This window comes from Pseudophryne corroboree, chromosome 6 (assembly GCF_028390025.1).
Source record: "Pseudophryne corroboree isolate aPseCor3 chromosome 6, aPseCor3.hap2, whole genome shotgun sequence".
NCBI lineage: Eukaryota > Metazoa > Chordata > Amphibia > Anura > Myobatrachidae > Pseudophryne > Pseudophryne corroboree.
This window is the reverse complement of record NC_086449.1, coordinates 283,768,478-283,794,997: the sequence shown is the minus strand read 5'-3', so window position 1 is coordinate 283,794,997 and position 26,520 is coordinate 283,768,478. Positions and strand designations below refer to the sequence as shown.

Sequence of the window (26,520 nt, the reverse complement as noted above, 5' to 3'; positions counted from 1 at the left end):
ATCTATTCAATCTGCATGAATGTGACCGTGTATGAAAATATATCAACCTAAGAAAAGATACCTTTATGTGTCTTTCACCTTCCTGTATGGATGTGAGTACGGTACGCACTCCCCCATTATAAGTTTAGAGGAGTGAATTGCTTTTCAGTAATTACTCACTTCACCTAAAAACCTACTACACTATCAACTGTCCTATCTCCTTTTCCACTCCCGAGGATAAGGACCATAAAGGATCCTGTCTGGAGTTAGAGGAGAAAAACACAAGAACACCAAAGATACCTTTATACAAGGGGTACATCACGTCTCTCACGTGAGTACGGTACGCAACCAGCAGTTGCTATTTTTTTAAGATCCACCTACTAGTCTAAAACGTCATTTTCAACACGCTTACTATACTATCAGCGGCTATCTCTGTCTCCAACCGTTGAGGATAAGAACTATCCTGGTACCCTGGACGGAAGTACAGGAGAAAACCCGGAGAACGAACACCAAAGACACCTTATAGGAGAAATATACCACGGTCCAACGTGACTGAAGACACGAATCCATTCAAGACCCGACTCGGAGAAGTGGAAATAAAGACACAAAGAGAGGCTTAACATATATCAACATCACGGGACATATTAAGTCAATCCACTTAATTTAAGAACTGTTCATCCATCAGAGGACTGTGCACTGTTAACCCAACCTCTCTTAGTGCAGTATTCCTAGACGAGCGCAGACGTGATCTCTCATTTTTTGTGTATCTTTTATTATATATGATCATAGCTATGACTGTAACGATCTTGCTCGACTAAAGCTACAAAAAAACATGTACTTAAGTTTACACTTCTTTTGAATCTGTTTAGTTGTTTTTATAAACAGATGTGTCAGTGCTGCTACTGTAATTTTCTGTTTAGGTCTGATTCAAGGTGGACACAATGCTAATGTTTGTGGACCTGAACAATGGATATTGAACTGCGCATGCATCCGTTGCGCTGCGCATGTGTGGCAATTAGTTAGCAATGCAGACACAGTAAGGATTTGCAAAACAATTTGTGGGCAGTAACGGAGAAGGTGGCGTGTCAGACACAGGCATGTAGCGACGATTTTCAGAGTGTCTGAGCCTGTGATTGAGTCTTCGTATGCAGTTGTAAAGGCTCGGATGGCTTACTTGCCATGGAGATTCTGAGCAGCCATAGATCTTTGTGCACACAGTCCAGATCAGAGATCAAATCAGATGATCAGAAGAAACACAGTCAGTACAAATCCCCGTGGATGCAGCTTTAGCAAATATTCGCAGATCTGCTGCATCCAAATAGGCAAGTCTAATATATTAAACTTTGGGAGGAGCAAAGCGGTACAGTAAAAACAAACAAAACAAATAAAAAAATAATTCTTGCAAATGTAAGAAATTCAATGTTAAACAGTGCAAAGTTATTTACAAAGTAATTTTAATGAGAAATAACTAGATACAATTTCTTGCTGGCCATGTTTTATTTTTCTTAAATAGGGGAACCAATAGTACATAAATAGTATGCAAAATTCGGAGGCAAAACAAGTGTCCAGAGAATTGAGATACTACATGCTATTCTTCTCATGCAGGTTTGGTAAGAAAACAAAAAAACAAACAAAAAAAAACAAATGAAAATAAGTTTCAGTAAAAACATACAGTAAAAGCAGAGAGAAAAATAATTCTTACAGAGACAAATCTTAACTTACAGTAATGTTGTACCATAATTCCATGCATGCCGTTCTTAGCAATGCAATAAAAAATAAAGACGTTTCTAGAAGTATTTAATATTTAAGCAGTTCCTATGGTATTTTAGAGCTCTGTCAAGCACTTTGAAATTACAAACTCCTATACACAGTGAGCACTTTCCTTGAAATGAAGAAATTCTTTGGGAAAACAAAAGTGAAGACGCAACCTGTTAATATGCAGGTTAAATATATAGAAATGTAAACCAGAAATCAAAGTTTTATACCATACTAGCTCATCCTGAGGCTTTCTAGTTGTAGAACCATAATTCCCAGCATGCCTTATCAAATGGTAAGGCATGCTGAGTAGTTCAACAGCTAGAAACAAATTATACACCACCGTTTTTATCCGTTCAAGATGTCGATTTGTTTTTAAACACCTTAACATCTCTTATGATATAATAAATAAAATACTGCATATTAAACACTTCACTACATAGGATGCAATTCAGAACATTTATAAATATCTCTGCAATTTTCTAAATTTAACGATAGTTACTACAATAATGCTGGCTTAACAGAGGTGCGTGATGGCTAGCACTGCTAGTGGCTAATAAATGGCCACAAACTGTTGTTACCTTGAGGTAGATAACACATGCATACCGAAATCTGCATTCTTCAGTTGCTGCTGGTATCATGTGTTTCAAGAAATGGATATGAATAAAGCTACACAATATGAACTAGCTTAGAAAATAAAAAATACTAAACCGTTTCACTACAAAAAAAAATAAAAAAATGTAATGTCTCACTGTGTTATCAAGGCAAGATCATTTAATATTGAGAAATATAGCAATTGATTTGATTTATACTTCATTTAGTGCATTATTTCCTGTCTCCACCTATGTTGCATTAATTAGTTGTTTGTTTTTTTCTTGTGTGCAAATGTCATGCCAGTTTAAAATATGTAGAAAGTAATTCTAGATTGTAAAAACAATGGTAAACAAAACTAAAAGTTAAATACATACTAAAATACAAGTTGGGTAAAAAAAAAAGAAAAGAAAAAAAGTGAAATCTAAAACGAAAAACAAACAAACCACACACAAGACAATTGATGAAGAATATGAAAAGAAATTACTGAGTGTTTTAGTTTAAATGTTTCAGAATGCTGCTGTAGGATTTGCGGGGGATTTGAGGGGAGCATTTCATGGCAGAAGGTGCCAACGTGGCTTGTATTGATTTAAGAGGTGAGCCGACAGGATTTTGAAACTGGGGAATACCAATGCAATCCAGCTGCTTATTAAGGAAGAGGTCACCACTAAAACTCAATAAGCCCTCGTCATGGTCTTTACTCCCAACCTTTTCATCCTCTGTTGGATCAAGATCCAATTCTTCTGTGTCTTCTTTCTTACTAAATAAATTATCTAGGTAACCAGTATAAGTATTTTCTTTTTCAACGTGATCATCTTTCCTTACTTCACAACAAAACTGATCTATCAGGAAGCATTCTTCACTGCTACTAATTGGACTGTCCCAAGGATTTTGGTTTTTGGCACCCAACTGTGCTAAATTGGCCATTCCTTTCTCCTGCTTTTCTAGGCTTACAGACTTTGATATTATGGATTTTAATTCAAGGTGTGTTACAGAGCTATTCAAGTCGTTGAGTTTGTCAACACTGGAAGACTCTTCGGGCAAACTAAGTTGAATAGTACCTGCTATAAATGAATCAAAGTCAAATTCTCTGTGTTTCTCCCTTTCTTTCTCAACTAGTTGCTGTGATGCTTCTTTTAGAGCTATCTGAGCTTTCACCAGACCATTTCTTTCACATTTTGATTTGCTTCTCTTATCTGATTTCTCCTTACTTTGCTCCTTCCAGTTAGACAGATCTATAATAAGTTTTGGATCATAATAATGATTGACTTCACTCTCTCTCCAAACTAAATTATCTAAGTAAGATGAGGACCTCATTTTGTAGTTACAAGTATGGCTACACTCCAGATCACAATATTTGTTTTCATGGTGATCTTGATATTGCCAGGAAGGCTCAACAGAAAAGTATGGATCAAATGCTGGATCTTCCATATATTTTTCTCGATCGCCATCCATATATTTGCGAGGGTCTACCTGAACCTCTTCCTCATCACTTCCATCAGAGACAAGAGCCCTTGGATCGCGCTGAACCTCGTCAGCTTCAAAATTATTATGTACTGGCCAATCGTGGTCGGAATACTGACTGTCATGATATCTGAGAAACACAAAGAAGAAAGCAATTAGTTTTTTTTTTTCTCTCCCTTTGACACAAACAAGAGTATAGCAAAGTGATTATCTACCTACATATTTCATACAAGAACACCTCTCAACATCGCTGTGGAATTTACCCAGAATGCAAAATAAACTATTTACATCTCTTCAAAACAACTTTGCTTTTTTTTTTACAAGTTACTTGCGATTATGAATTTAGGGCCCGATTCAGATTTGTAAGCAAACCAAGAAGGCACACAATTGGGCAAAACATCATTTCACTGCAAGTGGGGCAGGCGTGATGTACAGAGACATTAAGATTTGGGTGGGGTGAGTTCAAACTGAAATCTAAATTGCAGTGTAAAAATAAAGCAGCCAGTATTTACCCTGCACAGAAACAATATAACTCACCCAAATCTAAATCTCTCTGCACATATCTGCCCCACGTGCAGTACAACATGGTTTTGCCCAGTTGCTTGCTGTTTTGGTTTGCTAACAAACCAGAATAATCCCCTTGAAGCATATGAACATTCACAAACATAATGCTGGTAGAATTTTCTTTAGGGTAGAGAATAATTGTTAGACAATAATATATCTAATTGCGGCATCAAGACTTTTGTCAACTGGTAAAATTATGTCAACTCCAATTTACTTAGCGGAAACGGCATAAGGTTCTAGATTATTTTTTTAACTAGATTTTTAAAGTTTAAAAAAACAAAAACTGGGCAATGTGTAGAACAAAGAGGGAGAGAAAAGGAAAGATCCAAGGATAAACTCACAGGAATGAGAAGTATTTAAAAATAAACATAAATTAAGCATCAAATTCCCAAATAAACCATAACACGCATGAGAAAAAGAAACTGTATATACCAAGGGAGAAGGAAAAGGATTACGATAGGCTTAGGAAAAGATGGGCAGGGGGTGGGCTGTGTGTAAATGGACCCGACAGCAGGGAACCCAAGTGTCTTAGGGCAAAGGTAGAGAGTGCATGTCATTGTTTCAGGTCACTGAAGAGGTAGGTGCCTTGTGATAAGAAAGTAAAGCAGTCCACATTTTGTAGAATTAAAACAAACAGTTAAAGGGTTGACCGTGGCACACAAAGGATAGCAGCAACCCTCTGACCAATGGTATTCCCCTATACAGAAATAGAATACAAACCTGGAAAGAAAGTGCATCAGATAGGTGTGCTAATGTTGAAAAAGAACCAGATAATACTTCCCTCAATGGTTCTCCTAATGGAACGTCACATCATCAATGGTGGGCTCCATCTTTCTTGCTTCTCTAAAGGGCATGGAAACAGGACAGACAGAGCTGTGAGATCGGGAGGCAGTGACTGGAGAAGCAGAAAGGAGGGCTATGCAGCAATTCACAGGCCTTCTCTTTCTGTTCCTCCAGTCACTGCCTGTCCTGCTTCCCAATCTCACAGCTCTGTCTGTCCTGGCTCCATGCCCTTTAGAGAAGCAAGAAACATGGAGCCCACCATTGATGATGTGGCTGTCACGGAAAGTCATCCATTTTTAATCGCAAAAATGTTGCGGACCAATTGTGTTCTAATCCAACAGCTCTTCTAGAGAAATAAATTTGCTGTTAAAAGCTAGTCAGGAAAATGCCCAGATACTTAATCCAGTGGGGCTGGCAACAGAAATTGCAGCAAGGTTTTTATAAATATAAAATAATGAAGATCAGTTGAGTTCATTTTATGGTTTGATAACTCTCCACATGAAGAACAATGACGCCTGTAGGTGTGTTATCGTTAAAATGTTGTCCGTTTATACTCATGGTGGCTGCTTGTATACCTGTAATGTCTGGATTAACTATTAACCACTTTGGCAACAAAATGTTAGAACATGGAGGGGTAATTCAGGTCTGATCGCAGCAGCAAATTTGTTAGCTAATGGGCAAAACCATGTGCACTGCGGGGGAGGGGGGGGCATAGAGATAACATTTGCAGAGAGTTAGATTTGGGTGGGTTATATTTTTTCTGTGCAGGGTAAATACTGGCTGCTTTATATTTATACTGCAATTTAGATTTTAGTTTGAACACACCCCACCCAAATCTAACTCTCTGCACATGTTATATCTGCCCCCCTGCAGTGCACATGGTTTTGCGCATCTGCTAACAAACTTACTGCTGCGATCAGATCTGAATTAGGCCCATGGCTCTATACCAAAATACTGGTTATACATCATGGAACTAAAGCCATTTCGGCTGCAGTTAATGCAAGCTATTCCAGATACATTTGTCAGTGATGCACTTAATACATCGGAAGTGCATATAGTCAGGACCAATAGCCTTATACAGATTGTACTACTGTAAAACATTTCCAATGCTTCACATCGTGGGCAAGCTATCAAAATATTGTTTTTATTGCCATGTTTACAATTAAGGGATACAAAATAGAAAACCCTTACCTTTCCCAATTATAGGCATGACTGTATTGGTCATCCATCAGTAATATATCATCTACCTCATCTTCAATGTGAAAGGGATGGCTGGAAATTGGCTCATCCAATGGAAAGGAATAGATGCTCATGTATGGGTGAGACAAAGCTTCTTCTGCCGTTAGTCTATCCATAGGACTAAAAGTCAGGATTTGTTCCAGGAAATCTAGCGCTGAAAGACCAAAAGAAAGGAGAAACAAATCAAGTGTTAAAGACGTTATACAGGATCAAACAAATAAGGCTCGTTAGAAAACAAATGAAAGGATAAAGCACTGGTACACTGCAGGGGCTTACCTTCAGGGCTAATGCCTGGAAGCAGCTGTGTTAAAGGCGTATGTGGCTCAGTCATATCATTTTTAATGTAAACTGGGATTACAGTGAGGAGTTCTTGCCTGTCTTCTTCATGTACAACCGGTATCGATTCTAGAATCAGCTGCATCTGCTCAAGTTCATGTGCACCTTACGAAGCAAAATAAATACTGGAATAAGTATGTGAAATGCTACAATTCTACGGGTGGAATTTAATTGTCTGAAAAGTCGGTTGGGTGTCTGTTTTTTCCTGTCTATTAGATAGGAAAAAAATAGGATTTTAAATTACCTACCGGTAAATCCTTTTCTCATAATCCATAGGGGATACTGGGAATCCATTTAGTACCATGGGGTATAGACTGGTCCACTAGAAGCCTTGGGCACTTTAAGAATTTTACAGTGTGCGCTGGCTCCTCCCTATGCCCCTCCTACCATACTCAGTTTAGGAAACTGTGCCCGGGGAGACGGACATACTTTGAGAGAAGGATAGAGAAGGAAAGTGGTGAGCTCACAAACCAGCACACACAGAATAGGAAAGCCATGCTAACCAAACTGGAAACAGGAACAGCTGAACAAACCAGAATACTTAAGTAACAGTGCAGGAAGAACGAAGCACCGGGCGGGCGCCCAGTATCCCCTACAGACTACGAGAAAATCGTATTTTCTCTTATGTCCTTGGGGATACTGGGAATCCATTTAGTACCATGGGGAAGTACCAAAGCTCCCAATCCAAGTGGGAGAGTGCTGAGGTTCCTGCAGAACCGATTGACCAAACTGAAGGTCCTCAGAGGCCAAAGTATCGAACTTGTAAAACTTAGCAAAACGTGTTAGAACCTGACCATGTAGCTGCTCAGCAGAGCTGTAAAGCAGAGACAACCCGGGCAGCCGCCCAAGAAGAACCCACCTACCTAGTAGAGTGGGCCTGTACAGATTTTGGACCGGCAATGCTGCCGTAGAGTAAGCATGCTAAATAGTGAGACTGATCCAGTGTGCAATAGACTGCTTTGAAGCAGGACACACAATTTTATTGGGATCATAGAGAACGAACAACGTGTTGGATTTCCTGTGATGAGCTGTCCTCTTTACATACACCTTCAAAGCCCTCACAACATCCAAAGACTTTGAAGTAGTAGAGGTGTCAGTAACAGCCGGAACCACAATCGGGTGGTTGATGTGAAACGCGGACACCACCTTAGGAAGAAATTGCTGACGAGTTATGAGTTCAGCTCTGTCCTCATGGAAAATTAAGTAGGGGCTCTTGTGAGACAACGCCCCTAGCTCCGACACACTTCTTGCTGAAGCCAAGGCCAACAGTGTGACGGTCTTCCACGTAAGATACTTTACGTTTACCTCCTGTAACGGTTCAAACCAGTCCGATTGGAGGAACTTCAGCACCAAATTGAGATCCCAAGGTGCCGTGGGAGGCACAAAGGGAGGCTGGTTGTGCAGAACACCTTCCAAGAACTTCTGGACCTCAGGGAGAGAAGCCAATTGTTTCTGAAAGAAAACAAGGCCGAAATCTGGACTTTAATTGAGCCTAGATGTAGGCCCACATCCACTCCCACCTGCAGAAAAAGCAGCAGACGTCCCAGATGAAATTCCACCGAAGAATATTGTCTGCCCTCACACCAAGAGACATACTTCTTCCATATACGGTGGTAATTTTTAGACGTTACCCACTTCCTGGCTTGGATCATAGTCTGGATGACCTTGTCAGGAATCCCTCTCCTGGCTAGAATCAGCCGTTCAACTTCCATGCCGTTAAACGTAGCCACGGAAAGTCTTTATAGACGAACGGGCCCTGTTGCAGAAGATCCTCGCAAAGCGGTAGAGGCCACGGATCTTCGATCAGCATCCCAAGAATATCTGCGTACTAGGCCCCTTTGAGGCTAGTCTGGAGCAATGAGGCTTGCTTGAACCTTTTCCCTTTTTATTCTCTTTAGAATTCTTGGGATCAGAGGAACTGGAGGAAACACGTACACCGGCTGGTAGACCCACCGCTGTCAGAGCGTCTACCGCCACTGCTTGTGGGTACCTCGACCTGGAACAATACCGCTTGAGCTTCTTGTTGAGTAGAGAGGCCATCATGTCGATCTGTGGATATCCCCACCAACGTGTCAACCACCGGAACACCTCCGGGTGGAGGCCCTACCTCCCCGGATGCAGGTCATGTCTGCTGAGGAAGTCTGCTTCCCAGTTGTCTACTCCCGGATGAAGACCGCCGACAATGCCACAGCATGTTTTTCCGCCCGGAGGAAAATTCTTGTCTCCTCTGGCATTGCTGCTCTACTTTTCATTCCGCCCAGTCAGTTTATGTAAGTTACCGCTGTCACATTTTCCGACTGGACTTGAATGGCCTGATTCTGAAGTAGAGATGAGGCCTGCAGAAGGGCATTGTAGATAGCCCTGAGCTCCAGGATGTTTATTGGAAGGACAACTTCCTGACTTAACCATCTTCCCTGAAACTACACTGCCTGGGTGACTGCTCCCCAACCTCTGAGGCTTGCATCTGTGGTTAGCAAAATCCAATTCTGAATCCCACCGTAGAAGGGAGACCCTGGCTCTTGGCGACAGACTGATCCTCTGGTGCATGTGAAGATGCGATCCGAACCATTTGTCCAACAGATCCAGCTGGAAGGGCCTCGCATGAAACCTTCCGTACTGAATTGCCTCGTAAGGGGCCACCATTTTCCCCAGAAGGCGAATGCACTGATGTACCGAGATCCAGCTTGGCTTCAGGACAGCCAGAACCATTGAATGGATTACCATAGCCTTCTACAAGAGAAGGAACACTCTCCGAGACTCTGTGTCCAGTATCATTCCCAGGAAAGGAAGCCTCCGAGTCAGTTTCAGGTGGGATTTTGGCAAGTTCAGAATCCACCCGTGATCCAGGAGTAGTCTGGTTGAGAGGCGAATGCTGTCCAACCACTGCTCCCTGGACGGTGCCTTTATCAGAAGATCGTCCAAGTACAGAATTATGTTCACTCCCACGTTTGCGGAGTAGAATCATCATCTCTGACATCACCTTGGTGAACACTCTCGGTGCTGTGGAGAGACCAAATGGCAGGGCCTGGAACTGGTAGTGGCAGTCCTGCAGTGCAAACCATAGATGAGCCTGAGGAGGCGGCCAGATCGGAATGTGTAGGTACACATCCTTGATATCCAAAGATACTAGGAACTCCCCCTCCTCCAGACCTGAGATCACTGCTCTCAGAGACTCCATCTTGAATTTGAATACTTGTAAGTATGGGTTCAATAACTTGAGGTTCAAAATCGGTCTTACCGAAAAGTCCGGTTTCAGTACTACAAACAAGTTGGAATAATAATCCTTGTTTTGCAAATGAGGTGGAACTGGAACAATGACCGGAGTCTGTACCAGTTTTTGAATGGCGTCCTGTAAGTTTATACGTGCCTCTTGTGAAACTGGTAAGCCTGATTTGAAGAATCTGTGAGTTGGGAGCTCCTGAAACTCCAGTCTGTAGCCCTGGGAAATAAGGTCTATGACCCAGGGATCCTGGCACGAACCTGTCCAGATGTGACTGAAATATTTTAGTCGGCCTCCCACCTGCCAGTCTTCCAGCCATCGCGGTCCACCGTCATGCTGAAGGCTTTGAGGAAGCAGAGCTTGAGCTCTATTCCTGTGAACCAGCAGTTGCTGGTTTGCCTCTGGTGACTGTAGAAGAACCTCTGGTTTTGCCCTTAAGGGCCCCATACACTTCTGTGAGATGTCCGTCTGACATGTCGCAGGCGATCACCCCAGCAGCCTCCCAGGGGGCAGGATCGCCCAAGATACATCGTATGCTGTCCTTTTGTATACGAAGTATCTTGGGTGATCCCAGCCATGCCTACGGGGTCAGAGGTACGGGAACGTGCATCGGATCAGATCAGATCGGAAACCCCTCCAAAATGCCAGATTTCATCCGATATATCAGGCCGAATGCCCAAAATCGGATGAAATCGGGCATCATCGTCCTAGTGTATGGGGCCCTTTAAACTTGGCAGTCCGAAAGGACTGTAGATTAGGTCCTGAGAAGGCCTCCCTGGCTGGGGGATCTGCAGAAGGAAGATAAGTAGACTTACCCACAGTAGCTTTGGAGATCCATTGGTCTAGTTCATCTCCAAATAAGGCCTCCCCTGTGATGGTTAGGCCTTCCACACCTTTCTTGAAGTTTGCGTCAGTAGTCCACTGGTGTAGCCATCAGCCTCTGCATGCTGATACTGCCATAGCAGTGGTGCGTGCATTAAGCAAGCCTATTTCTTTTATGGCTTCCACCATAAAATTTGCAGAGTCCTGTATATGTTGCAGGAGTAAAATAATCTCCCCCTGAGGTAAGGTATCTAACCCCTCAAGTAGGTTACCCGACCATTTGGCGATGGCTTTAGTAATCCACCCACATGCCATCGTGGGTCTCTGGGCCGCCCCAGCCTGCTGTATACAAAGATTTGAGTGTATTCTCAATCCTTCGATCAGCCGTGTCTTTTAGGGAGGCTGCACCTGGGACAGGCAATACAATTTTCCGTGACAGCCTGGATCCACTATACATCCACTATCGGTGGATTTTCCCATTTTTCCCCTATCAGGAAGAAAAAGAAAAGATGACATCATACCTTTTAGGGATCTGAAATTTCCTATCAGGATTAACCCACGGTTCTTCAAACAGGGTATTTAGTTCCTTTGACACAGGAAAAGTGGCTGAGGATTTTTCTTTTTTATATTAAAATAAGATTCCTCAGTCCCCTCTGTCACATTACCAGGGATATGCAGAACTTCTGATAGCTTCTATGAGAGCCTCTATTCCATGTGACAGAGTAGCCGCCCCCACCTCTGAGTCCACCTCCCCCTCCTCCATGTCTGACCCTTCATCATCAGAGTCAGACTGCAGGATATGGGCCAAAGGACGTTTTCGCGGACAAATGGCAAGGGACAGAGACGCTGGTTTGGGTACTGAGTCTCTTTTCATAAACTCAGTCATCGATTGTCTTAAGTATTGCGTCTATTTCTCATTGGGGGACAATTTAGTAGAAATATTGGAAATCATCCCCTAACGGAAACCAGCCAAGCTGGCTCTGCCGCACTAGCCTGGGAAGGGGCACTGCACTGAGTACACTGCAGTGAACCCCCTGGAGAAGAGGAACACTGTGACTTACATGAAACACACTCTTTGTCTGACATAGAAACATAGAATTTGACGGCAGATAAGAACCACTTGGCCCATCTAGTCTGCCCCTTTTTTATTTTATCCTTTAGGCAATCTCAACCCTTTTTTAACCTTTATTCTTTGTAAGGATATTCATATGCCTGTCCCAAGCATGTTTAAATTGCCCTACAGTCTTAGCCTCTACCACCTCTGATGGGAGGCTATTCCACTTATCCACTACCCTTTCTGTGAAGTAATTTTTCCTTAAATTTCCCCTGAACCTCCCCCCCTCCAGTCTCAATGTATGCCCTCGAGTTCTAATACTTCTTTTCCTTTGAAGAATGTTTCCCTCCTGAACTTTGTTAAGACCCTTGATATATTTGAAAGTTTCTATCATGTCCCCCCTTTCCCTTCTCTCCTCCAAACTATACATGTTAAGATCTTTTAGCCTTTCCGGGTAAGTTTTGTGATGTAGGCCATGCACCATTTTAGTTGCCCTTCTTTGTACACTCTCTAATGTATTTATATCCTTCTGGAGATAGGGTCTCCAGAACTGGACACAGTATTCCAGATGGGGCCGTACCAATGACCTATACAGTGGCATTATCACTTCTTTTTTCCTGCTACTGATTCCTCTCCCTATGCAACCAAGCATCTGACTTGCCTTTCTCATTGCTTTGTTGCATTGCTTTCCTGCCTTCAAGTCACTTGAAATAGTGACTCCTAAATCTCTTTCCTCCTCAGTAGTGTCCATTATAGTACCCTTGATACTATACTTAGCCTTTGGGTTTTTGAGACCCAAGTGCATGATTTTGCATTTTTTAGCATTAAACTGTAGTTGCCACGTTCTTGACCATTTCTCAAGCCTACCTAGGTCATTAATCATTTGTTTGACCCCTCCTGGTGTGTCTACCCTGTTGCATATCTTTGTATCATCTGCAAAAAGGCATATCTTCCCTTCAATACCATCTGCAATGTCACCAACAAAGATATTAAAGAGAACTGGACCAAGCACAGATCCCTGGGGTACTCCACTGGTAACATTTCCCTCCATAGATTGCACTCCATTAACTACGACTGTCTGTTTCCTATCCTGCAACCAGGTTCTTATCCATTTAACTGATTTATAATCCACCCCCAGGCGTTCAAGTTTATTTAGCAGTCTGCGATGTGGGACAGTGTCAAATGCCTTACTAAAGTCTAGATATGCTACATCTACAGCTCCCCCTTGATCTATTATTTTCATCATAGAGTCAAAAAAGTCAATAAGATTTGTTTGGCATGATCTCCCACCAGTAAATCCATGCTGTTTTGGATCCTGTAAGTTGTTTGATTTAAGATATTCCACTACTCTTTCTTTTAATAGTTTTTCCATTACTTTCCCTACTACTGGTGTAAGGCTTACTGGTCTGTAGTTACTTGCTTCTTCCTTGCTTCCACTTTTGTGCAGTGGAACTACATTTGCTCTTTTCCAGTCCTCTGGAATAGCACCTGTATTTAGTGACTGGTTAAATAATTCTGTTAAAGGTGTAACCAGCACATCTTTTAGCTCTTTGAGTATCCTTGGGTGTATCCCATCTGGTCCCATTGATTTATCCACTTTTAGCTTTGAAAGTTCTGTTAGGACCTTCTCCTCTGTAAATGTATTTTCATCTACCTTATTTTTATGAATGTCCTTGCAACTTAACTGTGGCCCATTCCCTTCTTCTGTAGTAAATACTGAGCAAAAATAATTATTTAGGTGATCTGCTATTGCCTTGTCTCCCTCCACCAAATGCCCACTCTCTGTCTTAAGTCTTATTATTCCTCCATTTGATTTTCTCCTTTCACTTATATACTTAAAAAAAGTTTTGCCCCCTTTATCTACTGACTGGGCCATTTTCTCCTCAGCTTCTGCCTTTGCACGTCTGATCACTTTCTTAGCATCCTTCCGTCTGTCCAGATACACCTCTTTGTCGTTATTATTTTGAGTCTGTTTGTATTTCCTAAAAGCCATCTTTTTTGCTTTCACACTAGTTGATACTTCTTTTGTGAACCACACTGGCTTCCTTTTCCTGGTGCTTTCCTAACCATTTTGATACAAAGGTCTGTTGCACTTAGCATTGCACTTTTCAGTTTTTTCCACCTCTCCTGCACTCCTTCCAAGTTCCTCCAGTCTGCCAATGAATCACTCAAACATCTCCCCATTTTTGCAAAGTCAGCATTTCTAAAATCCAACACCTTTGTTTGTGTGTGACAGGAGTTGGATCCTGTCTTTATACTAAACCATACTGCTTGATGATCACTGGATCCCAGGTGCTCACCCACATATATATCAGATATCCTATCACCATTTGTTAGAATTAGATCTAATATTGAGTCTTTGCGAGTGGGCTCCCTCACCAATTGCTTGAGAGATGCTCCCTGTAAGGAATGTAAAAATTTGCCACTTGTAGCTGAACTTGCAAAAGACCCCTCCCAATTTACATCAGGTAAATTTAAGTCTCCCATGATTATGACTTCTCCCTTAAAAGCCATTTTAGAGATGTCCAACAATAGGTTCCTGTCCAAATCCTGCCCCTGGCCTGGTGGTCTATAGATCACCCCAATGCGAATAATGTCCTTCTTCCCAGTTTCTATGGTGACCCAAAGGGCCTCAGTTTTGGCTTCAATATTTTGTATTAAAGTAGCATTTATGTTTTTTTTCCACATACATTGCTACCCCTCCTCCTATTCTATCTTTCCTAAATAAATTGTATCCTGGTATAGCTAAGTCCCAGTCATGATTCTCATTGCACCAAGACTCTGTAATTGCCACAAAATCCAGGTTATCCCTTACTGTGACAGTGACAGCACACACACACACACACACACACACAGGAACAGGTTAAATGCACAATTAACCCACAAAGAGCCCTCCCAGGGATACACAGATAGTATGGAGCCAGCACACAGCAACCTTACTGCTAATGCCAAGCTTAGCCGGGTCGCAGACTAAGTACCCAGGTTGGGGACTTAGTACACTAGTAAGCGCTTCCCCCTGCTATGACCCCAAGGTACCGCTGAGGTAATCTGGAGTATCTCCGGAGGAGCTGCACGGCCCTGTCAGTGTCTGTGTCCACTACAGACAGAAAATGGCGCTGGTGACCTGCTGGATCCGCTCATAGTGAAGCCCCGCGGTCTTCCCGCACTTTTTTTTTATACTGGCTGAGGTAATTTTTGTGCCTAAAATGGAGTCAGCCCCCTTTTAAGTCTGTAATGCCAGTCTGGGTACCGTGTACACATATAGTGTACTGAGACTGAGTTCGCTCCCTCAGAAGCCATGCGTCTGCACTGTGTACCGAGTCTGGAGACCCAGCCGCCCCATGTAGAAGCCGTGCGTCTCCGTACCCTCATGCCGCCATAATGGCCGGCGACCCGCTAACCGGGACGCCGGCTTAGAAATCCCCACTCTATCTTCTTGCTCTGTTAGGGGTGGCGGCGTGTTGTGGGAATGTACGCTCGCCGTGGTGGGGCTTGCGAATAGTTCCCTCAGGAGCTAGTGTCCTGTTAGCGGGGAACGGGACCATTAACCATTCAAGAGGTTGGGCCGTTCCCCCACCCTGTAAGTCCCACGAAGCAGGCAGGCTGGTGTCATCCAGTCCTGCCTGAAAATAACAAACATAGAAAATAAATGTAGAAAACTCTTCAGGAGCTTCCAGCGATGTGACCGACTCCTCCGGGCACATTTTCTAAACCGAGTCTGGTAGGAGGGGCATAGAGGGATGAGCCAGTGAACACTAATCAAATTTTTAAAGTGCCAAAGGCTCCTAGTTGACCCATCTATACCCCATGGTACTAAATGGATCCCCAGTATACCCAAGGACGCAAGAGAAAACAGACACCCAAATGACTTTTCAAACAACTGAATACCACCCTAAGAGTCCATTATGTTAGCTCATGCTTTCACTATTCCATGGTGCTCTGGCCCATCACCTTAATGTCCTTCCCTGCTGCAATTCTTTACTGCCCACATTCTTCATTACTGTTCATTCTTCCTCTATGCCCCATGACTTTCTGTATCATATCATGTTTACAGCTATATGAGCAGTCATCACCCCAACATTTACTCCCACCTCCCCAGTTCCTGCTGGTCTCCTGTTCTGCTTTTTCAGGACCATCCCACTTATACTAATCCTCCCCCTCATGCACCAGTATTTCCTCCCACGTATCAAGTTACTTGCAATATCTTTCAGCAGAACCAACGCCACTTACTAGACGTTACGTTCTTACCCACATCATAAACCCACAAATCCTCAAATTACTTTTCCCCAACTTTACTCTTCTTTTTGACTGTCAGCGACACCTGTGCTATACCTGAATCCCCTATCTACCCTCCCTCTCACCTCTATATTCCACCCATCCCACCAGGCTAGCATGCAACTTCGCCCACCTTATCCAAAGCTCTAGTTTTGCTTTCACACTCTTTGGAGTTCTAGATCTGTCTACAATAAAAGTGGCCTAAATTATGTATTCATTGCCAACACATTATCGCTCCAGGTCTCCAAATAGTTTGCAATCTCTCACGAATGCGGCCCTCTCCCACCTATCACATCACTACTGCATATAATATGCTTCTTGAATGTCCTGTACTTTGCCTATTGGTTCCCTATTTCGCTACAGTACATCAAACCAATAAACCACTTATCTCAACTTACCTGCAAAAAGGGTCTTTCCAGTCAGCATTTCAGCAAAGATGCACCCAGCTGCCCACATATCAATAGCTTTAGTGTAATTGTTGGGTGAAAGTAAAAGGCGTGGAGATCTGTACCATTTTGTGACAAGGCCTTCAGAAAGATGTCCCTGGAGGTGTGTAAAAATAAATACTGAATAGGTACACATATTTACAATTATTATTATTTTTTTTTTAGAATAATCTACATGTACTACAAATAACTGCAAGCATATGCTAATAATAATAATAATAATAATAATAGAATGTAAGCTCTCACGAGCAGGGCCCTTAACCCTCGTGTTTATATTTCTCTTACTTAAACCATCCTCGACGGCACCTAATCCCACGGTTTTCTGCCACCCTGATACTTGTCAGTGTTTATTCACCCTGTACTTGTCCTATATTGTCTTCAACTGTAATGGCCCATACACACGGAGAGATTCGGGCTATGTCTGATTCTCACTATGCGACAGGGGCTAGGTCGGCATCGCAAGCACATAATCAGTGTGCTTGCGATACTGACTATGTGCGATTTTGGCTAAGTGTCAATTTTGACTCTCTTCTATAGAGATAGTCAAAATTGGCTTGCCTGCACAGTATCTATTCTTGCGATGCCAACCGTGCATTGGCATCGAATCGGGATCGCAAGGTGACTTTCACCTTGCGATCTGCACTAACTCTTCTTATGATTTTGACTTACGACTTATGGTGTGTACACACCATAAGTCACTATTGTCCCGTTTTGATTTTTCATTTATGTACTCTGTAATTGGGTGCAGAGGATCCCTTGTGGTGCCATATAAATAAGAGCTAATGGGGGTCATTCTGTCCCGATTGCTGCAGTTTTTTTGCAGTGCAGCGATCGAGTCGGAAGCTGCGCATGCGCCACAGTGCACCGGCGCATGCTGGACGGCAGAAGGCCGTTGTTCCCTAGCCACCTGATTGACAGGCAGAGGCGGGCGGCACGGCGCCGTTTAGGGGGCGCAGTCCGGCCAACGCAGGCATGGCCGGACTGTGCGGGCCGCGTGACATCACATGCTGCCACTGCGACCAGGGGCAGCGAAGAGGTTCTCCCGGCCTGCCGCAGGAGCTGCGCTGGCCGGGAGTTACCCCTCAAATGCAAAAGCATCACCGCCGTGCGATGCTTTTGCACTTCTGTGGGAAGGGTGGGGGGGGGGGGGGGGGGGGAGGAAGAAGGACGGCACTGACACGCTGGGCGTCCCCCCGCATGTCTGAATGCCTGATCGTAGCTGTGCTAAATTTAGCACAGCTACAATCAACTCGGAATGACCCCTAATAATAATATTATTGCAGATTAACTGCTGAAACTAAACAGCGCCTACATCTCTACAGTCTAGCTACCTTTGCTACAGTCTCCGCTGCAAATTTAATTCCTTGCTGGATGTTGTCTGCTTGCTTTACTATATAGAATATGTGCCATTGAAGACGTAGCTAGTAATTTAAAGGGCAGAAATAAACACAATGCGCATGCCAGAATGGGGAATGCAAGGAGGACTGGAAAATGTGTGACAAAGGTGTCAAAGCGGTTTAGAATTATTGTCATTATGGAGCAATTAGCTTGCCCCTGCCTTCAGTGTGCTGTTGAAAATCAACAGGAACCCTCAGCCAGGAGGAGTGAAAGGAGGATACAATGCCTCAGTTCTGATTCAGGTTTTTTTTTTTTTTTTTTTTTTTAGTAAGGATGCACGTTATTTATTAATCATCCATGATAAAAACAACAACAACCCTGTCTACCTATAACTGTTATAGCCGTGGGTGTAGTACGACTGGCCAGCTATCTGGATTCCGACAGCCGGAATGCCGGTAGCGGGGCAAGCGCAAAAGAGCCCCTTATGGGCTTGCCATGCTGCAGGCACGGTGACGTGCTACACTATTTATTCTCCCCCCAGTGGTGTCGTGGACATCCCAAGAGGGAAAATAGTGGTCAGTATCCTGGCGCCGGTATGCTGAGCGCCGGGATCCCGACAGTCGATATATCGAGTACCTCCCATAGCCCTTATAAGGTACTGACTACAGTGATAACAAGGGTTCCCTCTTATGAACCATTGAATTGGCTTGCGGAAAACAGCCTGAGACTTGTGTGGCCAAATAGGTTCAGATCAGCCAAATCAGTAATCGGAACAAAACAAGTTTCCTGTGGTTAACACTGTATTGTAGAACTGTGCCTGCATAAATTTCACATTTTTAATAAGCAATTCAAATTGTATAGGTGTCAGATGGGACAAAATTGGAGACGGTTAGAAAAGCAAGGATAAGTATTTGTCTGAGATAGAAAGTATTAGCCAGGTCTTTACACAACAATTGTATTGCAGCACAAATCCCTGCAGAGGTTATACTGTAATTATGATGCATAACAGGATGTGCACACTGCTCAGAATCAATCCCAAAAGTCCCATTTGTTTAAAACATATTCATGCCTTGCTTTTACTTAATTAATGGAAATTGTGCGCTTACAGATGTCCATTTATTTTAGTATGGCACCTGGTACTGGAAGGTAAAGGTACAATGAGACAAAAAAAAATAATACTTAAATACAGTATGTACGTTGGAGACCTGTTTAAGTTATTGCATTAAACCAGAGGTTCTCAAACTCAGTCCTCAGGACCCCACACAGTGCATGTTTTGCAGGTAACCCAGTAGGAGCACAGGTGTATTCATTACTCACTAGCACATTTTAAAAGGTTCACAGGTGGAGCTAATTATTTTACTTCAATTCTGTGAGGAGACCTGCAAAACATGCACTGTGTGGGATCCTGAGGACCGAGTTTGAGAACCTGTGTATTAAACAAACAATACCCATATAAATGAATCAATAGTCCGATATGAAATGCTTTTTTTTTTTTTTTTTTTTTATGAACCAATATATAGGTTATATTAGATATTCAAGAATGTTAGCCATGCACAGTGACATTGTGGCGAATACGACTGCCTCACACAGCTAGCTCCACCTAGGCATGGCCTGATGTGAACGACTTCATCTTTTCTAAAGCGCTGCACAAATTGTAGAATATATATATATTTTATTATTTGCATCTTAAAGCCTGCTAAACCCTGTATCAAAGTAAAACAAGTATCAGCAGACATCAACTTAAAGTGCACCATGTGCAATGCAAATTTTGAGGCAATTAGGTAATTAGAGACCCAAGTAGCCAAAAACTGCAGAATGCTTGGGGGCGTAGCCTGGAGTAGCTGGGGACAGGCAGCATTTTTCCGGCTCTCCCGCTGATATCCTGAAAATATCCTGCTAGAAGCTATTTTCTCCCCCCAAACACCTTGTGTTTCTGCTGGACCCTCTCCCGCTGCTGCGGAGCTCCTTGGAGTGTCGAAATCTCGGGATCTTCACGTGTGCGTCCTAGAGATCGGCCAGCCAGCCGGCCTCGGCACAGAGTCCCATTGCCTCCGTTTCTGGTTCCAGCGGCTGCAGTGCGGTGTGCGATACTCACCTGTTACTATCTCCCATTCTTCGGCTGTGTCTACGGGGATCCTCCGTGCATCTTCTGCTGTCTGTCTCGCTCCCGGTGCCTGCGGGGGTGTGCGACGCCGACGGCCGCCATTTTGCTGCTAACTTCTCCTCTGACGGCCCTCTGGATATTACTCCTGCTCTGCACATTCTGATGGTGAGGGTGACGCCGGCTGCCTGTTTCTTTGCTCCTGTTTAGCGGGTCTGCTGCTACTAGCTGGCTACTTTATCCGGGTTCCCTACTGGATGTGACTTGGTGGTGTGTCAGCTGCCGCCATTTTGTCTCTGGAGGTTTATACCTGATGCCCTGAGATTCCTGCAGTCTGTACCATTTGTGGCCATCCCAGCTGGTGCTCGGATTTGTCTATTGTGCCCACTCTCCTTTCTTGGCGTCTACGTGCCTTTACGATGGCTCTTTGCGGCACATACTCCAGGCTATTTATGCCTCTACAGAGAGACTGGTTATTCAGCTTACTAAAATGGTGGATGTATCCCCCAGCTCCATGGTTGCCTTCACTGCGCTTCCTGCATCGAAATATTCTCCGGCTGTCTCCTATTCCGACACTGTGGATTCTATTGTACTGGATGCTGATCTAATCCCTGTATGCCCTGACTCTCTTGTAGTCCAGCCGAAAACCCGTTTGGATTTTCTGTCATCCTCCGTTGGAATTGCTCCTAATATCCTCTGTTGTCTACCTTCTGACTGCCTCAACTATGCAGTGTCCTTTACAGTTATTGGTTTTATCTCTCCTGCTGCTATGTGGACACCGTGTAGCGTGACATACTATGGCTGGATGGAGCCAACGGTGCCCTCTCCGAAAATCCATCCTCTATCTCTTTGGTTCGCGCCAGGTCCGGGGGATTTGACTTTTGCATTCTCTGGACATTCCCCTACTGATTGTTGTCTGTGCTGGACCAGGTTTTTACTTTTCGATTTATCCTATCATGGTGCTGAGCCTTAGCCGGACTAATGTAACACTGTGTCACCATTTTCTGCTAAGCTTTGCTGGTGGGGATGGTTTCCATCTCCTTGTATTTTATTTTTTCACACGACTGTGCTATAGTGATGTTTTGTGTGTAGCGGGAAGGTTGGGTCTCTGATATGGTTGAATCTCCTCCTATCTATGCTATGTATAAATTTATATACTGCTCAGTACGCTACGCGGGAGGGAAGTTATGTTCTTCTGCGGGAGAGCCGGATTTAGCCTAGCTTAAGGTCATTAGTTTATTGCTCCTACTAGTTTCGAATGGGTAGGGGGGGGGGGGGGTTTGCTAGTTAGTGTAGTTAGAGAGGGGGATGGGGGTTTAGGGATCCAAGTATACCTGAGTTGGGAGTAGGCTATACAGGGTGGGGGGTTATAAGGGTGGTTTGTTTTTGTGGGTTTTGTTTTCTTTTTTGTGGCTGTTTGGCAGACGTTTTATATCCTATTGGACTATACTTAACGATGATGTGTCTTCACGGTGACATGTGTAGGGACTAGATACTCCCCATTGTATTCTGTGGATAAATTGTGTGGGTCCACATGGCGCCTGTGGGCTTCTGCGTACTATGGTGTGGGGAGTCAATCTACTTATCCTGAATCGTATGCCATGTGTCATCTTGATCTACAGCTTTTTGATGTATATTCTATATTCTGCCACGAATACCTGCACATGCTACAACATTTTCAATTTGTTCTGTATATGTATTTTTACAAAATTTAAAATCTCAATAAAAAGTTAATGAATTTAAAAAAATAAGAATTTACTCACCGGTAATTCTATTTCTCGTAGTCCGTAGTGGATGCTGGGGACTCCGTAAGGACCATGGGGAATAGACGGGCTCCGCAGGAGACTGGGCACTCTATAAGAAAGATTTGGTACTATCTGGTGTGCACTGGCTCCTCCCTCTATGCCCCTCCTCCAGACCTCAGTTAGGATACTGTGCCCGGAAGAGGTGACACAATAAGGAAGGATTTTGAATCCCGGGTAAGACTCATACCAGCCACACCAATCACACCGTATAACTCGTGATACTATATCCAGTTAACAGTATGAAATATAACAGCCTCTCAACAGATGGCTCAACAATAACCCTTTAGTTAGGCAATAACTATATACAAGTATTGCAGACAATCCGCACTTGGGATGGGCGCCCAGCATCCACTACGGACTACGAGAAATAGAATTACTGGTGAGTAAATTCTTATTTTCTCTGACGTCCTAGTGGATGCTGGGGACTCCGTAAGGACCATGGGGATTATACCAAAGCTCCCAAACGGGCGGGAGAGTGCGGATGACTCTGCAGCACCGAATGAGAGAACTCAAGGTCCTCCTCAGCCAGGGTATCAAATTTGTAGAATTTAGCAAACGTGCTTGCCCCTGACCAAGTTGCAGCTCGGCAAAGTTGTAAAGCCGAGACCCCTCGGGCAGCCGCCCAAGATGAGCCCACCTTCCTCGTGGAATGGGCTTTCACTGATTTAGGATGCGGCAATCCAGACGCAGAATGTGCCAGCTGAATTGTGCTACAAATCCAGCGAGCAATAGTCTGCTTAGAAGCAGGAGCACCTATTTTGTTGGGTGCATACAGGATAAAAAGCGAGTCAGTTTTCCTGACTCCAGCCGTCCTGGAAACATAAATTTTCAAGGCCCTGACTACGTCCAGTAACTTGGAATCCTCCAAGTCCCTAGTAGCCGCAGGCACTACAATAGGTTGGTTCAAGTGAAAAGCTGATACCACCTTAGGGAGAAACTGGGGACGAGTCCTCAATTCTGCCCTATCCATATGGAAAATCAGATAAGGGCTTTTACATGACAAAGCCGCCAATTCTGACACACACCTGGCCGAAGCCAAGGCCAATAACATGACCACTTTCCACGTGAGATATTTCAGATCCACAGTTTTAAGTGGCTCAAACCAATGTGATTTTAGGAAACTCAACACCACATTGAGATCCCAAGGTGCCACAGGAGGCACAAAAGGGGGCTGAATATGAAGCACTCCCTTTACAAAAGTCTGAACTTCAGGCAGTGAAGCCAGTTCTTTCTGGAAGAAAAATCGACAGAGCCGAAATCTGGACCTTAATGGAACCCAATTTTAGGCCCATAGTCACTCCCGACTGTAGGAAGTGCAGAAAACGACCCAGCTGAAATTCCTCTGTAGGGGCCTTCCTGGCCTCACACCCCGCAACATATTTTCGCCAAATATGGTGATAATGGTTTGCGGTTACTTCTTTCCTGGCTTTTATCAGCGTAGGAATGACTTCCTCCGGAATGCCCTTTTCCTTTAGGATCTGGAATTCAACCGCCATGCCGTCAAACGCAGCCGCGGTAAGTCTTGGAACAGACAGGGCCCCTGCTGTAGCAGATCCTGTCTGAGCGGTAGAGGCCATGGGTCCTCCGATATCATTTCTTGAAGTTCTGGGTACCAAGCTCTTCTTGGCCAATCCGGAACCACGAGTATCGTTCTTACTCCTCGCCTTCTTATTATTCTCAGTACCTTTGGTATGAGAGGCAGAGGAGGGAACACATAAACCGACTGGTACACCCACGGTGTCACTACAGCGTCCACAGCTATCGCCTGAGGGTCCCTTGACCTGGCGCAATATCTCTTTAGATTTTTGTTGAGGCGGGACGCCATCATGTCCACCTGTGGCCTTTCCCAACGGTTTACCAACAGTAGGAAGACTTCTGGATGAAGTCCCCACTCTCCCGCGTGTAGGTCGTGTCTGCTGAGGAAGTCCGCTTCCCAGTTGTCCACTCCCGGAATGAACACTGCTGACAGTGCTAGTACGTGATTTTCCGCCCATCGGAGAATCCTTGTGGCTTCTGCCATCGCCATCCTGCTTCTTGTGCCGCCCTGTCGGTTTACATGGGCGACTGCCGTGATGTTGTCTGATTGGATCAGAACCGGCTGGTTTTGAAGCAGGGGCCTTGCCTGACTTAGGGCATTGTAAATGGCCCTCAGTTCCAGAATATTTATGTGTAGGGACGACTCCTGACTTGACCAAAGTCCCTGGAAATTTCTTCCCTGTGTGACTGCGCCCCAGCCTCGAAGGCTGGCATCCGTGGTCACCAGGACCCAGTCCTGTATGCCGAATCTGCGGCCCTCTAGAAGATGAGCACTCTGCAGCCACCACAGTAGAGACACCCTGGTCCTTGGAGACAGGGTTATCAGTTGATGCATCTGAAGATGCGATCCCGACCACTTGTCCAAGAGGTCCCACTGGAAGGTCCTTGCATGGAACCTGCCGAATGGAATTGCTTCGTATGAAACCACCATTTTTCCCAGGACTCGTGTGCAGTGATGCACCGATACCCGTTTTGGTTTCAGGAGGTCTCTGACTAGAGATGACAGCTCCTTGGCTTTCTCCTGCGGGAGAAACTTTTTTCTGTTCTGTGTCCAGAATCATCCCCAGGAACAGTAAGCGTGTGGAAGGAACCAGTTGTGACTTTGGAATGTTTAGAATCCAGCCATGCTGTTGTAGCACTTCCCGAGATAGTGCTACTCCGACCAGTAACTGCTCCCTGGACCTCGCCTTTGTTAGGAGATCGTCCAAGTACGGGATAATTAAAACTCCCTTTTTTCGAAGGAGTATCATCATTTCTGCCATTACCTTGGTAAACACCCTCGGTGCCGTGGACAGTCCAAACGGTAGTGTCTGGAATTGGTAATGGCAATCCTGTACCACAAATCTGAGGTACTCCTGGTGAGGATGGTAAATGGGGACATGTAGGTAAGCATCCTTGATGTCCAGGGATACCATGTAATCCCCCTCCTCCAGGCTTGCAATAACCGCCCTGTGCGATTCCATCTTGAACTTGAATTTTTTTATGTATGTGTTCAAGGATTTCAAATTTAAAATGGGTCTCACCGAACCGTCCGGTTTCGGTACCACAAACAGTGTGGAATAGTAACCCCGTCCTTGTTGAAGTAGGGGTACCTTGACTATCACCTGCTGGGAATACAGCTTGTGAATTGCCTCTAGCACAGCCTCCCTGCCCGAGGGAGTTGTCGGTAAGGCCGATTTGAGGAAACGGCGGGGGGGAGGCGCCTCGAATTCCAGCTTGTACCCCTGAGATACTACTTGAAGGATCCAGAGATCCACCCGTGAGCGAACCCACTGATCGCTGAAAGTTTTGAGGCGGCCCCCCACCGTACCTGGCTCCGCCTGTGGAGCCCCACCGTTATGCGGCGGATTTGGAAGTAGCGGGGGAGGACTTTTGTTCCTGGGAACCTGCTGTGTGTTGCAGCTTTTTTCCCCCTTCCTCTGCCTCTAGACAGAAAGGACCCGCCTTTTCCCCGCCTGTTTTTCTGGGGTCGAAAGGACTGTACCTGATAATACGGCGCTTTCTTAGGCTGTGAGGGGACATGGGGCAAAAATGCTGACTTCCCAGCTGTTGCTGTGGAAACAAGGTCTGAGAGACCATCCCCGAATAACTCCTCACCCTTATAAGGCAATACTTCCATGTGCCTTTTAGAATCTGCATCCCCTGTCCACTGCCGAGTCCATAAGCCTCTCCTAGCAGAAATGGACAATGCACTTATTCTAGATGCCAGCCGGCAGATCTCCCTCTGTGCATGTCTCATGTATAAGACTGAGTCTTTTATATGCTCTACGGTTAGCAATATAGTGTCCCTGTCTAGGGTGTCAATATTTTCCGACAGGGAATCTGACCAAGCAGCAGCAGCACTGCACATCCACGCTGAAGCAATAGCTGGTCTCAGTATAACACCAGTGTGTGTATATATAGACTTTAGGATAGCCTCCTGCTTTCTATCAGCAGGTTCCTTTAGGGCAGCCGTATCCGGAGACGGTAGTGCCACCTTTTTAGACAAACGTGTGAGCGCTTTATCCACCCTAGGGGGAGTTTCCCAACGTGACCTATCCTCTGGCGAGAAAGGGAACGCCATTAGTAATTTTTTTGAAATCACCAATTTTTTTTATCGGGGAAAGCCCACGCTTCTTCACACACTTCATTTAATTCTTCAGATGGGGAAAAAACTATTGGTAGTTTTTTCTCCCCAAACATAATACCCTTTTTTGAGGTACCTGTGTTTATATCAGAAATGTGTAACTTCTCTTTCATTGCCTCAATCATGCAACGAATGGCCCTAGTGGACATTAAATTTGACTCGTCGTCGACACTGGTATCAGTATCCGTGTCGACATCTGTGTCTGCCATCTGAGGTAGTGGGCGTTTCAGAGCCCCTGATGGCCTTTGAATTGTCTGGGCAGGCACGAGCTGAGAAGCCGGCTGTCCCGCATTTGGCATGTCGTCAAATTTTTTATGTAAGGAGTCGACACTTGCACGTAATTCCTTCCAAAAGTCCATCCACTCCGGTGTCTGCCCCGCAGGGGGTGACATCACATTTATAGGCATCTGCTCCGCCTCCACATAAGCCTCCTCATCAAACATGTCGACACAGCCGTACCGACACACCGCACACACACAGGGAATGCTCTTAAAGGAGACAGGACCCCACAAAAGCCCTTTGGGGAGACAGAGAGAGTATGCCAGCACACACCAGAGCGCTATATAATGCAGGGACTAACTGAATT

General features: G+C 44.5%; 1 protein-coding gene across 2 annotated transcripts in view; it reads right to left on the bottom strand.

Moving 5' to 3' along the window:
* Positions 1–1,457: 1,457 nt before the first annotated feature.
* Positions 1,458–26,520, bottom strand: part of MAPK6 (mitogen-activated protein kinase 6) — a 158,050-nt gene continuing 132,987 nt past the window's right edge. For both annotated transcript variants that reach the window (XM_063926094.1, XM_063926093.1), the window contains exons 3-6: positions 16,481–16,625; positions 6,652–6,816; positions 6,328–6,529; positions 1,458–3,919 (exon numbers count right to left, since the gene is read on the bottom strand). In XM_063926094.1, the coding sequence (XP_063782164.1) occupies positions 2,821–3,919; positions 6,328–6,529; positions 6,652–6,816; positions 16,481–16,625 (1,611 nt within the window). In that variant the 3' untranslated portion in view covers positions 1,458–2,820. The remainder of the gene's footprint in view (positions 3,920–6,327; positions 6,530–6,651; positions 6,817–16,480; positions 16,626–26,520) is intronic.